The sequence below is a fragment of the Myotis brandtii genome, unplaced genomic scaffold (assembly GCF_000412655.1).
Source record: "Myotis brandtii unplaced genomic scaffold, ASM41265v1 scaffold165, whole genome shotgun sequence".
In the NCBI taxonomy this organism is placed as follows: Eukaryota; Metazoa; Chordata; class Mammalia; order Chiroptera; family Vespertilionidae; genus Myotis; species Myotis brandtii.
The window spans coordinates 12,845,982-12,862,226 of NW_005356042.1; the positions used below are offsets into that span (position 1 = coordinate 12,845,982).

The window sequence follows — 16,245 nt, forward strand, 5'->3', positions numbered from 1 at the left end:
CATTTAACGTAAGTGCCCAAAGGCCAAGAATAATGACTTGCTCACTTTTGCATTTTCTACCCCTTAAGTCTGAGCACGAGGCACTCAATGAACAGTTATCAGATGGGAGCAGAACAAATAGTTATAGAGCAGCGATTTTCAAAGGACAGATTGTTATACAGTGAGTGGTCATGAAACTGGGTCACAATCAACACTTTAAAAGATGAAATACAAACTGGAAGAAAACAGCAGAGGACATGGCCCATCATTAGAATATTGTTTCGTAAAACTTTTGTTTCAGACACATACTCACACACACGCATATTATATGAACAGACAGACATACATGTATATACATAAGTATACATATAATGGGCTGTGGCATAAAAATTTGGACAGTAATTTTAAAAAGTTAGAAAGACACTTCTGGAGCAACAATGGGGCATCTTGACTTGTCGTTAACTATCTGTCCTGCCATAACACAGAAAGTGGACGGGTTCCAAAGTCATGGAGCCTTTGGAAGTTTGAGAAAGCATCAGATTAGCAACATGCTCAAAGAACAACCCTGGGTAACAGAGAAACCCAGAATACTGAAGTGGATTTACTGAGGAATTTTTTAGATATCAGCTAAAAAATGAACATTGGTCTTTTATCAAATTAATAACATATATTTCTGGTTGCAATAACCACCATAAAATGTTGGTGACAAAAATGTCACCTGGTGAAATTAGATATGCCCAATCTCAAACTGTGGGTTTGTTGGAAATGACTGACACAAAAGGAAAATGCCAGAAAAAACTGTAAAATTTGGTGTGTACAGAAAACAAGTCATGAAATCTTCACCGTAAAATATGTATGGGGAAAAAATCAATCCTGGTTAAAACGATTTCAGTAAAGTTGTTTGTTTTTGTAAAGCATCAGCTTAACTATCAACTATCTTTGTACTATTTAAAAACTGGATCAAGGTACTTATTTGTTTATTTTTATTTAAACAATTTATTTAAACTAAAAAGAAACAAAACAGTTTACCCTTTCTCCCACCTGACTCTGGCAACCACCGATGTGTCTTCTGTGTCTGTGACAGTGGTTCTCAACCTTGGCTGCACATTAGAATCACCTGAGAATCTTTTTAAAATCCTGATTTCTGGGCCTCATCCTCCGGAAATTCTGTTTCTTTGTTACTAACGTTGTGGCCCCACCCTATAACAAAGAAACAGAATTTCCGGAGGATGAGGCCCAGAAATCAGGATTTTAAAAAGATTCCCAGGTGATTCTAATGTGCAGCCAAGGTTGAGAACCACTGTTTTATCCTAAGCCTTAGGAGTACCCTAATTAAGTTAATAACAATGTACCTACTTACAGAGTTTAAGTTTAAAAAATTTGGCTCTCAAAAGAAATTTCAATCGTTGTTTGGCTCTGTTGACTAATGAGTTTGCCGACCACTGGTCTATGAGATCGTTGTTTGTTCTTTAAATTCCACATTTAAGAGAGGGCATATGGTATTTGTCTTTCTTTTTTCTGACTTATTTCACTTAGCTTAATACCCACAGTGTCCACCCATGTTGACACAAATGGCAAGAATTCATTTTTTTTAATGGTTGAAGAACATGGATACTTAAAGTTGTTTCTGTGTCTTGGCCATTGTAAAAAATTCTGCAATGAACATGGGGGCTCATATAGCTTTTCAAGTTAGTGTTTTTGTTTTCTGCAGGTAAATACCCCGAAGTGAAATAGCTGGGTCAAATGGTAGTTCTATTGTTAATTTTTAGAGGAGCCTCCATACAGTTTTCCATAGCAGGCGCATCAAATCATTCCCACCATGGTTCCCTTTTCTCTACATCCACACCAACACTGGTTATCCCCCATCTTTTTTTATAATAGCCATTCTAACTAGTGTGAGGTGATATCTCATTGTGATTTTCATTTATATTTGCCTGATGATTAATGATGTTGAGCATCCTTTCATACCTGCTGACCATCTGTATGTCTTCTTTGAGAAAATGTCTATTCAGACCTTATGCCCATTTTAATTAGGTTGTGTGTTTTTATTTTATTTGTATGGTTTGTTTTTGTTTTTGTTTTGTTTTTTTGCTATTGAGTTGTAAGAGTTCTTTATATATTTGGATATTAGCCACATATCAGACACACAATTTGCAAATATTTTCTCCCACTCAGTAAACTGCCTTTTCATTCTGTTGGATTTCCTTTACTGTGCAAAAGCTTTTTAGTATGATGTACTTGCACATATTTTTTTCCTTTTGTTCCTTTTGGTGTCAAATTTTAACAAATCATTGCTAGGCCTATGTCAAGGAGCTTACTGCCTAAGTTTTCTTTTAGGAGTTTATGGTTTCAGGTCTTATGTTCAACTCTTTAATCCATTTTGAGTTAATATTTTTGTATGGTGCAAGATAGTGGTCGATTTTCATTCTTTTGCATGTGGCTGTCCAGTTTTCCTAACACCACTTATTAAAGAGACTGTCCTTTCCCCGTTGAATGTTCCTGGCTCCGTTGTCATAAATTAATTGACCATATATGTTAATCAAGGTATTTAATTGACTTAATGGAATTCACCCTGCATTAGATTTCCACGAAAAAAAATTGATCAGTGTTGATATAGTTCTGATTAAAATGTTTTATTCATAAACACAGAGGTGTTTTTTTTTTAAGTCTCAGGATCAAAATAGCAGGCTGAAATAACTGGTTTTACCTCTCCCTTCCCCCAAACAGGTTTTCTAAATGCACAGCTACATGATGTAAGAACCAAACAAAGAAAAAACAATTTATGGGACACTTACTCTTTGTACATGTCCATATGCACTGCTATTCTAGTTCCTGATGTCTTTATAAACCATCTTAAGTAAAGTGAATGCTAAAAAAATTTCTCACAAATATATATTCAAAACATAAATAGCTCACTGAAAAACAATAGTGGGATTAGGGGAAAAAATAATCCAGAAATAGAAAGAATAAGACCAAAAAAGGAATAGGTATATTAATTAGATCCTTGAAGAATGGTGATTACATGCTTCCACACACAGAAATACATACACATCTGATTAAAAGATATATTATCTAGGTAGCTAGCATACTACTAGATAGAAGGCAGTAATAGGATTATGCTTTCCAAAATTCTGAAGACAAAATAGTTTTAATAATATGTCCACTTTTTTCAGGTTTTATATCAAATAATCTCTTTTGTCAAGCATGGACAATATGTCCAAAGTATAAACTAAGATAAAGTTGTTCTTGGTGGGGTATCGTTAAGAGGCTCTGTGGGATATGCCTGTAGTGTAATCTAAGTTACTTTATTAATTCATATGTGACTTGCCTCCAAAAATAGATCTAAGAAAGATAAAGTGTAGAACAAGGTGAACAAAATATCTCAGTCACTAAAAACTGGAGGAAGTTGTTATGTTAACCAATAGCATTAATTATCTGAAAATGCATAAAACAGACCAGGAGCTCCAACAATACATTATGTTATCATTTCGTTATCAAGCAGAAGGTATTGTGGGATTTCTCCGGGGTTTTTCTTGGAATTCAGAGTTTAAGGGTATATCTCACATGCAGTGGCATAACTTCCTATGTTTTGTGGTCATGTAATAGACAACATCCTTGACAATAGCTTTCTCTATGTCCTCAGAAATCAGTACATTTACAGGGAAGTTTACATTGACTGATAGGATACAAAGAAAATTAGTATTTCCTGAGTGTCTACTATAGCCCTGGGGTTGAGCTGTGCCTTAATCCTCCAACAGCCCGAAGATGTGAGAACTATATTCTCCATTTACAAAGAAAATGAAAACTCGAGGTGCTTAGTGTGACTTGCCCACGATGACAGGGGTCACTAGAAGGAAAGGCTGGGATTTGGAGCTAGTTTCTTCAACTTCAAAGCCCATGTATGGGGTTTCTGCTATATCACAAAACATTCATCTTCAACAAAATAGAGCAACGTGCTCATCTTAGCTCCAATCCACTATATGATGTTGGTAATGGACTATGAGAAATAAGTGAGTTAACACACAAAGGTACTTAGAACAGGGCTTACTTGGCACAGGTAAGTCCTAATAAACGTAAGCTGTTGTTTTTGTTGTTATTATTGCTTTCTTTTGTCCTCTAGACCTACACTTATTCAGAGAACACTCACATTGAAACTCCCATACTGCATCCAACACACATCAACTCTTCTCATTACAGAGAACATGTAGATGTGTCAAATGGACTTTGGCAAAGATAAGCTTAATTTTAAATTTTTAAGTTTTTAAAAATATGAATCCAACAGAGCCTTGAGCCTGGCAATGAGAGAAAGTGGGATTGGAAAATGTGATAAACATGCTTAACATTACAGGAAAAGCAAACTATAGCTGAGAAAAGACCCTTCCATCCACAAAAAATATGCCAGCTCATTCCCAATGGGTAGTACAGAGAAAACAAAAAGAGAAAAAAAATCTATATTACCTTCCAGACTGGGTGTACTCCAGAATCTAATTCTTTTGAAATAAATTTTTTTTTCTTTTAAATGTCTTTTTTTAAAAAATCTATTCAGGTGATATTGGCTTTAAATGTCTTTTAAAAAATCTATTCAGGTGATATTGGCTAATAAAATTATACAGGTTTCAGGTATGCAATTCTACAATACATCATCTTTATGTTGTACTGTGTGTTTACCATCCTAAGTTAAGTCTCCTTCCATCACCATTTATCTATCCCCTTTACCTTCTCCACCTCTCCCCATATCCCTCCCCCCGACCCCCATCCCTCTGACTTTTTAAATGTCTAATGCCTCCTTTATAGGAAATCTGTTCAGGGTTAATACAGAGATTTCATCCACGCTAATTTCATTACTTGGTCTTTTATGGTTATGGAAAATCAACAAAGGGACAAATTACACAGAGCATACACAAAATCTAATGAGAAATGCTATGTTCTAAGAAGGAAAAACAGACTTATTGCATTCACCTGCCCAGGCATATTAAAATATCAAAAATATTTCAAAGTTCCAAGATTTTATAGTTTCTTTTTCTTTTAAAGAGTGAGAATACTAAGAAAACATTATGCAGGTCTCAGTAGTAGATATACAGTATTTTTTTTGGACCCAGTGAATATACTTTTTATAATGTTCCTGTGAAAGGAGGGACTTTCTAGCTCAGATTACTTGGACAGTCTCACTGTTTATTCTTCCCTTTTTTGAGCAGTCAGAAGAGATTTCTCTCAGTACTTCAAATAAATAAGATATCCAGCTGAACAAACACCATACATTCCCGTGGATTACTTTGGCTTCTTGAAGAATATTTCACTTTCTTTTTGCAAAATGTAAATGATTAAAGAGACCCCATCCTATGAAACTTGAGGATGAGATGTTTCAAGGGTGCAGAGTCCATACAAGGCAGAATGTGTAGAAACAAAGAGCCCCGATTCAGTAAAAGAGCTTGATATTTCACAGGGGAAATGAGAATATTACTAAATAAGAAACTTTACTTATTATAAATTTTAACAGGCTTTATAACATGAAAACCAAACCAGCATTCCAAATCAATCTCTACAATATTTTCTGAAAACAGCAAAATAAAAGTTTTTTCCCTTAGAAATCTATTTAATAAAACAAACCCCAAAGTAACAACAACAACAACCAAATCTACAAGACTATACTTAGTCTGGAATAATATTCTACATGGGCTTTAAAATGATCAGTGAGCTTTATCTACCTTTATGGCTTAAAGAGTCCAGGGTTTCTGGCCTATTTTTGAAACTCAAATCAAAACTTGGCTGTGAATGTTTCTTTCGAAGGAAAATTTGGGCCATTGATTAACAAGGCCCCTTGTAATAAAGCAGTATGAAAACAAATACTTGACATACATATATAAAAAACAAAATGGTACATCTGGTATCTCTCTTAGCCCAGAAAGAAGGAGAACAAGAATACAGGAAGAATGCAAATAGGAGAATAGTAAGGCAAAGATAAATGTATCAATAAGGAAAGCTTAAGGCCAAAAAATATTAAAGCCTAGGAGTAAATCTGCCACCAGATAGCCTATCAAAAGGCACACACACAAAAAAGACCAAAAAAGTAAAAATAAAACAGAAAACCCCACTGAACTTGTAAAAAGTGACAGGCAGCCACTAAGATGGGCCCCAATGCTTCTGGTATTCAGGCCACTATGAAATCCTCTCCCATGAGAGGGTCAGTCCCCGTGACTTGCTTCTGGTAAACAGAATGGGGAACGGTAATGAGATGTCACCTCGGTAGTGAGGTGACACAGGGCTGTGACTTCTGTCCTGCTCGTAGGCTCTATTTCCTTCTTGGCTTACACACTTTGATAAAGTAAGCTGCCATGCTGGAGAGGCCACTGTGGCAAGGAACCCAGAGGGGCCTCCCGCTAAACACCAGAGAGGAACCCCAGCCCTCATTCTACTAGGCCCCAAGGAACTGAGCTCTGCCAGCAAGCACTTGAGCTTGGAAGTGGACTTTCTCCAACTGAGCCTTGAATGGCTATAGCCTGGCTGACACCTTGTTTGTAACCGGAGAGTTGACCCTAAAGCACAGGGCCCAGTTAAGCCACACCCAGGTTCCAGACGCACAGAAACTGTGAAATAAGTAGATGGGGTGCCATAGTCAGAAAAGGGCACAGGCTGAAGCCAGTGCTTGTGAGGGGTCAGCTGACACCTCAATTCAGAGCTGCATCACCCTGTTTCCCTTCACTCCACTGTGGAGAGTTCTGAGGGGTCTGCATGTCGCAGAAGGTCTCACCGGAGGCTCCTTACTGAACTAGTTGAGATGCCATTGAAAGTTTGGAATCTGGATCCAAAAGATTCTCCAAGGAATTTTGGAGCAGAAACAGTACCCGTGGAATCTTCTAGGCCAGGTATTCCCAAGTGTAAGCCCAGCATTTTCAACAAGGACAACATCACCAACAGTGAGACTGCAATGAATTAGACCTGAAGTTAAATATATTCAATTGAAAGAACTGCTTCTTTTCCCACAATCGTCCTGCACAGTTTTGGGCAGTAAAATACCTATTATTTTATATAGTGGAGATGACTGATGTTGGTGAGTGTGTTCTCATCCACAGATTTCAGAATAAAAAGTATGAACCTGCATCAGTCTCCCCATTTAATTTCCTTTTGAATTACACTGTTCTGTGACATCCAAAGCTTTGGGACAACTAACCTTGGTTAACCGACTCATTTTACAGATAAGAAAACTGAGGCCCGAAGATGGTAAGAGACTTGCTCAGAGACACACCATCGTGTATTGAGAGCTAACTCTAAAATGACATTATGTGAGACAAAGTATAAAGATGTAAACCCAGGAGCGTGGAGCCTGGCACTAAGTAGGCTCTCATGTCACCTGGGAATATGTCCTCAGCTGATTTTCAAAATCTTCATTAATCTTAGAGTAATAAGAAGGTGGGAGGGTATGGATTTTAGTTTCTGAATAATTCAGAATACCAGATTTGAGTTCCCTTTATTGCTGCCAGAAAAACATTACCTTCCCCACCTCACAAGGAAAAACCAACGTGCCCGGTTAGTTATACGAGAACCAAGGTTCATAGAAGAAACATTTCAGAAACATCATCACGGGGCAGCACAAACTCCTGGCATCTGTTTAATCGTGCCAGCCTCCAACGTCTCCGCAGCGCGACAGCCAACACTCACTGGAAAGAAGTATGAAATTGGAGGAAAGGAAGTTGAAAGGGGGGAAGATCAAAGGAGGCACCACTAACTTAAAAGTAATGAAAGAGCCAGAAAGAGAGTTAAGAAAAGGCAATGCATTACCGAGATGCCAACGGGGACATGGAAGAAAAGGAAAGGAGGAAAATAAAACTGGGAGAATTTTAAATCTTGGTTAAATGTTCATTAAATAATTTGTCATACATATTAAGGCCAGTTTCCCCTCTCGGTTGCTCCGTCAGGAACAAAGGCCTAACCAGACTTAGAATACTGAAAAGCAAGGCTGAGAAAATACAGCAATGAGATGCGATGGCCTCACAAAGCAGGACATAGTTTCCTTGTCTTTGTTTTAACAAGAGAAGGCTGATCTATCCTCAAAGCTAAGGTGTGCTGTTGGTGGCTTTAAACAACAGCCAGGAGAGCCTATATTATGCACCATGGAAGCCCTTCTAATTCTAGCTTCCATTCTGATGTTGCTCAGTGCTTATTTAGACTTGTACATGATGTGTTTACGCTTAAAGTTCACCGGGAGAAAGAGACCATCTGTGACAGACATGGAGCCATTATTTGGAGAATAGGCATCTATAGGCAATGGGCAGACAAGCCTTTACTTATCTGAAAATATAATGACAATAATAATAGTAACAGTAACAACAATAATAATACATGTTTACTGAGTATCTAGCATTCCTACATACTATGATCTTTAATTCTCAACACAGGCAAAAATAACAATACAAGGTAATGTCTACTGAGCATCTAGTACCTTCTAGGTAGATGTTGTACATTCATGGTCTCCTTCAAGCATCAGCACAAGTCCATGTGGTAGGTACAACATCCCCCTCTTACAAGAGAATCTTAATCAGGTTATGAAATGTGCCTAAGAGTTAGCATGGGACGGAGCTGGGGTTTGACCCGAGAGCTGCCCAGCTCTAAAGCTTATCCTATCTTTCCTATACCCTGCTGTTCTCCCCTTACATATTTCCCTTCCCTACACACACCTCTGGGTAGATCCTTCCTGTGTCACTCCACAAGGAGTTAGGGGTCCTTGGTTCTGGTCCCAGCCCTGCCATGTACTAGCAGTGTGACTCTGGGCGGGTCCTCTAGCCTCCCCCATTTCTTTATCTGCACCCTCAACTGCAAACCTCTGCATGTCAGGGAGGCTAATGATAAGGAATATATTAATAACTCTCATTCATTAAGCACGTAATCATCTTTCATTTATTCATTTACAAATTTTAGTGAGCATTTACTTTATGGACCAGGATACAGTGGTGTGAAGGCAAAAATAGCATTTTCAGGAGAGTGGGAGTCAGCCATGAAATATAAACCACAGAAATTATTTGTGTTCAATGCTATGAAGGAGAAATTTCGGGGGTCCTTCATGTACTCATTCAGCACATGTTTATGGAGTGCTTTATGCATCAGATATTATTATAGGTACTGGCTCATATGAGCAAATCTTGACCTAATGCTCTCTTGAGGTGTAACATTTGGATTGAGTTTTGAAGGACGTGAGAGTGGAGGAAAGGAGAGCTCTGGACTAAAGAACAGTCTGCTTCAACAGCCTGACAAGGGAAGGAGAAAGAGGCTGAAAGTGGCTAGAGGTAAAACTGGTTGAGAGGAAGGGGGCCAGATACGGCCAGGTGCCTTCCACTCAATCCTCACTTGCTTTCACAGTGACCCAATAAAATTGCATTCAGCCTTGCCAGTGACAAAACTATAAGCACACCTATTCAATTCAAAGCCATTATTCTACCCGTTTCCTTGCCATCAGATCTCCCCTCCCGCCCTAGAGATACAAAATGCCAGGAATGCACTTTCTCAGCTTCCCCTGCACCTAGGATGGACAAGTGACTCAATCCTGGCCAGTGAGCTGAGAAGAAGTCTTCCAGGGAGGATAATTCTGAGACAGAGGCATAGGAGGAGGGCCCGATCCCTCCTGTCCTGTCTTCAGACATTATCTTGTAGGATAAAATGGCTGGCACTGCTGCAGCCATTTTATAAGCAGAAGGAAAGAGGCAACACCATCACAAAGGAACTGCCTACATACAGGAGCCAAACGCATCCTGGCTGCCTTGGGGCCCCTGGATCAATGAGAAAAACAGATCTCTATTATTCCAAACACTTTTACCTGCATCTTAGTAACTCACAGTCCAAAACATGACAAGTAATGTAGAAAAGAAGCCCCCAAGAGGCTGAATAATTTCAAAATTATACAACTAAAAAAGAGGAGAAATCTGAGTTTTAAACACAGGCCTAATGATGCTAAACCCTTCACTCTTTTTTGTTCTACCATATCCCTTGGACTCTGAATTGAACAAACACTGTAAATTGTAAAACTCTGGACAGAACTGAGCCATGACTAATAAAACCATTGCTAATGATAATGCTGTAAGAAGGATGTTGAGGCTGCAGGGATGTGGCCTCAGCGAGGAGAGGAGCTCAGCCACCAGGTCCCTCTGTGCACGTCTGCAGGAAAGCTCAAGTGTGGCCCAGCCATGAAGGTCCTCAGAGTCTGCTTCTCTAACACTTTTAAATGGGCAAGAGCATGGCAGCCAGAGAATCAGCCCTCACTAGGAAGTCTCAAAATATTTAGATTAATCAAGAATAGGCTGAAATTTCTACTCTGAAAATCGTATTTCCTCCTCCCAACAGAAAAAGGTCCCTGCTTTCTACTCCATGTGCCAAGAGATTCAAGGGGGGTGGGGGGTTGTCCTTGACAGTATCTGGGGTGTAGTCAGCTGCAGGTATTTAAAGGGGAGAGGGGGAGAGTATTTTTCTAAAATACTAATTTAAAGAACAAATCAACATCTATTATCTCCTTCATTATGTTTTAAATTGTCCAACTATAAATCACCCTGCAGCAGGTTATTCAAGGGCAGAATTACCCAGCTTGGCTTTCCCGAAGGTTAGGAGAATGACATCTTGTGCTTTTTCTAGTTTAATTTATAACTTTGCAACAGAACCAGCATTGCAGGCCCGTCCATTAACAGGGTAGCTGAACATCTGTTAAAACTCAGCACAATGCCTGGCTTTACACGGCCACAGGAAACGTAACCCAATCTTTTCAAAAGTTCTACCAACTCAAGCTCTTTTTTAATGTAAAATGATTTGAAAATGTAGTTCCCTAAAACATCTGCTAAGCTCTTGCTCCCCTAACACATGATATTCTTTCTACTGTTACCTGCCAACACAAATATTTGGTTGCACAAAACACCCTAAGAAGCACGTGATGGTGCTCAGCTTCAGATTTACATAGGGATCTGCACAGGGCTGGCTGGGGCTAGGATGTTGTTTACCAGAACTGAAAGCTTATGTGGGGGGAAATGGAGGGGTGGAGGGTTAATTTCACGAAGGCTCTTTCAAACATGTTAAGAAGAAAACATAACTGCACAACTAGATATCTGTGGCAGGGGCACTGTGGGGCACTGATGCAGAAAGTGGACTTGGGAATAGATGACAAAGGTTCTGAGGCTGAAATACCATTTGCTTGAACAAGTTGGGCAAGTTCTCTGTGCTTCTAAATGCAAAATGAGGGTAATAATTCCATCACTGCAGAAGGGTTATGAGATACCTAAAGATCCATATGCTGATATAGGAAGCATCATGGTGCCCAGCTTACACTGCTAAGTTGCACCTTACTGAGAGTATGCCAGGAATCTAAAGCCATCCCACTGGGCAACAACTGCAGGTAGCAAAATTACCCTTGAAAATACAGTATGCCAGGTTTTGTGAATTAAGCCTCATAAAGCAATATGTATGCATGAATATATCTTATAGACTAACATACAATGTATATTCATGTATACATATACAAAATATAATTTTAGAATATTTTAATTGCATAAAGAGACAGAAAATAAAAATACAGCACACACATGCTGTATGTGACTTCATTATTTAAAAGCTCCCAGCAAACATCAGTTTCCTTAAAGATGTTTCAATAGCAGCTAGTTGAGGAATCTTGCATCTTTTTTAAACATGAAAAAAACTCTATTACTATCTTATCCACTACTGTTATTTTATCATAAATTGGAGGGCACACAACTTCTTCCCCGGGATCCTCAAGACTCTGTCTTGTCCCCTAGACCTCAAGAGTAAGAGGGGGCAGAAACACGCTTTACCAGTGGGGGTCGCTGAGCTGAAAATTAATCCCTATGAGTTTCTCATTAGTGATTATTATACTGCAGGCGGCCAAAATGGAAAAATTAATTAATTTCAAAGTGATAATGCATTTACAGCAACAATTAGAAATGTATAACTGTAAAAGGGCAACATTTAAAAGACAGATTACATTTAATAAAGTTACACAAGAACATCCAATTGTAAAATTACTGATCTGCAACAATATTCCTTAAAGAGGCACTTAAAATAGCCTGACTCCATGAAGGGTGACCTAATTACTGTAACTAAAATCACCATAGTCACAGCAAGTCACTGCAAATAAAAAAGGGACACTGATATTACAATACTGCTGTTTAATACTTCAGGGAGCAGTCTGTGGGGGAGAAGCCCACGCAGGGCTTCCAAGCACAAGGCCGAGTTGTAGCTCTTATTTCCTTGACCTTGTACAATGGAATATATACTCCGGCAACAATCGTGTCAAGGGAAAACACTTTCTCTGAAGTCAAAATGCACAAGAGGTGATAGGAATCCAACAGTTTCCATGAGTAGGAATGGGAATGCAACTGCATGGCTTATTTCCAAAAATGTGTTAGCATTACAACGGCAAACGTGCACTCTTCACCCATGAAACAAACGTCTTCTCATGATAAAAGCAATCAGAAGCAGCACACAGAAGAATAAAACACATGGTGACTTTCCCAATAAGCCCCGTCTATCCCGCCAGTAAAATATAGTGATCCCAGGTTTATGCTCATGCTGGTTTCTCCTCTGAGAGTCTTAAATGTTTATGAAAGAGAAGTGATTGGCTGTGAGTTTGACAAACCAGTCCAGGGTTCCCACCCTCTTTATACACCTATTCATATGGAGCTCTAATGGCTAAGAAATACCACCAAATACCTACATGTATAAAGATATTACTAGAATTTTCGTAAGAATCTAAATTTAGCTACATATTTCATAGTCTTCCTAATTCATAGGCTTATCTAAAAAAGTACATTTGTGACATTTAAAAGATGATCACTTGAGACAGGAAGATGAAAAGTCAATGCACAGTGGTTTCCGCAGGGACCAAATGTACAGGGTGGAGAATCAAGCTCTCCCCAGATGAGCACCCTCCCTACCTTGCCTATAACCCTCTCCCTGGACCGTTGAGTTCGGGGATAAAAGTCGCCCGACCACCAATAGCAGACTCCCAATTTACAGAGTTCTTTAGTTCCGTGACCCCTGTATTCATTGGCAGCAATTACATTTTTAGAAAATATTGTTCAGGACCAAGGTAATATTCACAACAAGAATAACAACTATCATTGCAAGAAGTGCCACATACCTACCATACCACAGGCACTGTGCTGGGCACATTATTCAACTGTGCTTTCCAACAGGGTGGCTGTTAGGCACGTGCGGCTATTTACATTAAATCAAATTAAAAATTTAGTTCTTTATTCATTTTTCAAGGGCTCAATAGCCATATGTGGTCAGTGGCTATCATACTAAATAGCCAGATTAAAGTCTGCAGATTAGAAAAATACTACATCAAATGTGTATTCTTCATTCAAGTTACTTCTTACTGAAACACTTTCATGGAGGAAGTTTCTAGATATGGTTGTTATATGACCATTAAAAACATAAAAATGTCATAGTTACCTTTGTGAACATTTCTAAATCTAACCTCAGTAGTGTGATTCATCCAAAATAATTCATTGTTGGGGAAATAAAGAATAAAACACACTTCTAGCCAACCAAGTATAACCCAGGAGAGGTGTACAACCAGTAAGAAAAGAATTTGGAACATCAGATACAGATTCTCAGTGGAAATAAAGGAATCACATCATCTGATAATTCAACAGTCACAAATCCATGTTGTTCACCTACTAATGCAAAACACAGTTACCAAGCGCTGCACTTTCTGAATAATAATAAATAAAAGCACATCAAACGAAAACCAGTAATTGCTATCAAGACTTTTAGCCACACTAACACAATACTGAGAAACCACATCTTCCACCCAGCCCTTCGAGACACCTTTAGAGAGACAAACATAATCAAAAGTCGATTGAAATGTGTTCAAGGGCCCTTTCCAATGGCTTTAATAGGCTTGATGATATGATTAGCAAGACCAGACTCATCATTCCAAGAGGTGAAAGGCTGAAGAAAGCACGCCTGGGTTTCTCAAGGACCCTTTAGAAAGGCACAGTGAATGGGTCTGCGGTGACGAAGTCGTTCACTTACCATGGACTTGGTGAAAGGCCTGGCTAAGGTGAACAGCAGCGTGTACACCCACCAGTTGCGATGAAGGGAGGAGTACAACATGTTTCCTGGATGCACTGCATTTGAGGTGACCCCTCTTGGGGACAAGCGGCGATGAAGCTCATTGGAGAAAAGAATGTTGCAGAGTTTGGACCGGTTGTAAGCCAGCATGGCCCAGTAGTCATTTTTAGATGGAGAGAGGCGGCTGAAGTCTAGCTTTCCTGCGGAATCATTAATATCTGTAAATCTAAAAAATAAAAAATAAAAAAAATAGAAAAGATGACATGAAGCAGCCAAGCGCTGACATCTGATATAACTTCTTAATTTTTATTGAAAATCTGCAAAACTACACAAAGACTACTGAAAACCCAATGGTGCAAACCTCAAAACAAAGTTGCCCATAAAAATAGACAACGGTGATTTAACAATATAAACCAACTGGATGCAAAGATAGGCTTCATAAAGACCCAAATTCAGAAAGGGAGCAGTCTTAACATACTAAACACCCCCCGCCACTCACATATATTTTTCAAAACCTTCAATAGGAAGTTCAGGGATAATTAAGTTAAATGGAAAAGCATCTTAAATGAAGGGCTGCTGCTTTTGGAAGCAGGAAGATATCACATTGCTAACCTTTGACAGGGTTTTCCTGGGTTATTTTAGCCAAAGCTGAAGTCCTGTATAGTTTCACTAGAGCATATAAGTAAATATATAGATGAGTCTTGCTGCCTCCAAGACTCTTTTTCCAGATTAAAAATTAATGATTATAAAGGGGTTATAACCTTGGTAAGGTGCCATCAATAGTCTTATATGTTTAAAAGACAAATATAAACAAAGCCAAAATGAGTTCTGGCGGGGTCTAATGTTTTTAAGTATACCCACGGCATGGATACACACAAATCAAAGTAAGTAGTTGATGTTTTATAATTGGGTCTGATGGAGTCGTTAAACACCAGCTGTTTGTTTCTTTACTTTCTTTCTTCCTTTTTTTAAAAAAAAAATCAACAACAAAGTAGTGACTGCCTTTTAAAGCATGGATAATAACAAAAGGATTTTCTAGATGACAGACTCATCATTGTTAAGAACTTAGTTTGCTTCATTAGATTAGCAATGAGTAGAAAAGAAGCACAATAAGAGGAATCTGGGTAACTGCTGTGGGAAACAAAGCAAAGGTAAAATGAAAATGATGGAATAATCTGGTCATTCCTTACTTAACATGAGCAGTTCAGTTGAGCTATGACCAAAAGAAGCATCCCAGGGGCAGGAAAAATACATGTTTTAATGGAAATTAAATATCCCTTTTTTAGGACTCAGTCGGTGACATCCAGTTTCTAGTGTTAAATGACATTGCTGGTCTGAGGTCATCAACAAAGCTGATGGCCATAATAACCGTTATTGACACGGCAAAGGGACTAGGAAACTAATTGTTGGCTGCCATCCCTTCCCAAGGGCCCCAAACCACCGGGAGAGCCCAGACTTCTAAGCTTAATCCTTTTAGGCAGTGGAACTTAGCAGGAAATTTAAAAACTTACAGGAGCCTTTTTCTGATTGTCATTATGATTCTGGGTGGCGGGGAGTGGGGGGTTGTGAATGATAGCTGTCCTGCAAGGCAGGTGGAGTCTCGCTTTACAGGAGCCTTTTTCTGATTGTCATTATGAATGATAGCTGTCCTGCAAGGCAGGTGGAGTCTCGCTCAGTGAGGACTCCTGCACCGGACATTCATGCAGCTGAAAAGCCTGTGTGATTGTCTGAGCCTAGGGCCTAACTGTGCTTTCCATGTGTGCACAGTTTTAACACCCACTGCATTTCTGGGAGGGTAGTACAACAATTGTATGAATGAGGAATGAATACACTTTCAGATTTCGTGATTAGGGCCGGGGGGAGGTGAGGCTTAACTCAATACTGGTGGCACTGGAGTCATGGAGTGCCACATGCCTGTCCACAGTCTGCATTTTTGAATATCTTTCCCCACTAGGTGATTTATGCCTGGGCATGCACATCTGATACTTACCCTTCCTGTAGTCCTGCCCAAGCATTCACATGTTGAAACATATGCTATTTTGCTTCACATTTATTTTTTTCTTTATATTACAGTAAACTAACATATTGAATTAAAATATATTTATGCAGGAAAGTTATATTACTTCTGAATTGTATTTTAACATTCTAAGGAGGCAGCAATTTTCAAACAATGTGCTGCAAGAATTTTTAAAACATGCT

General features: G+C 38.9%; 1 protein-coding gene across 1 annotated transcript in view; it reads right to left on the bottom strand.

The window, feature by feature from the left end:
- The window catches only part of WWOX (WW domain containing oxidoreductase), a 935,251-nt gene that overhangs the window by 643,129 nt on the left and 275,877 nt on the right, over positions 1-16,245 (bottom strand). The window contains exon 8 of the mRNA XM_005862598.2: positions 14,008-14,272. Within this exon, the coding sequence (XP_005862660.1) occupies positions 14,008-14,272 (265 nt within the window). The remainder of the gene's footprint in view (positions 1-14,007; positions 14,273-16,245) is intronic.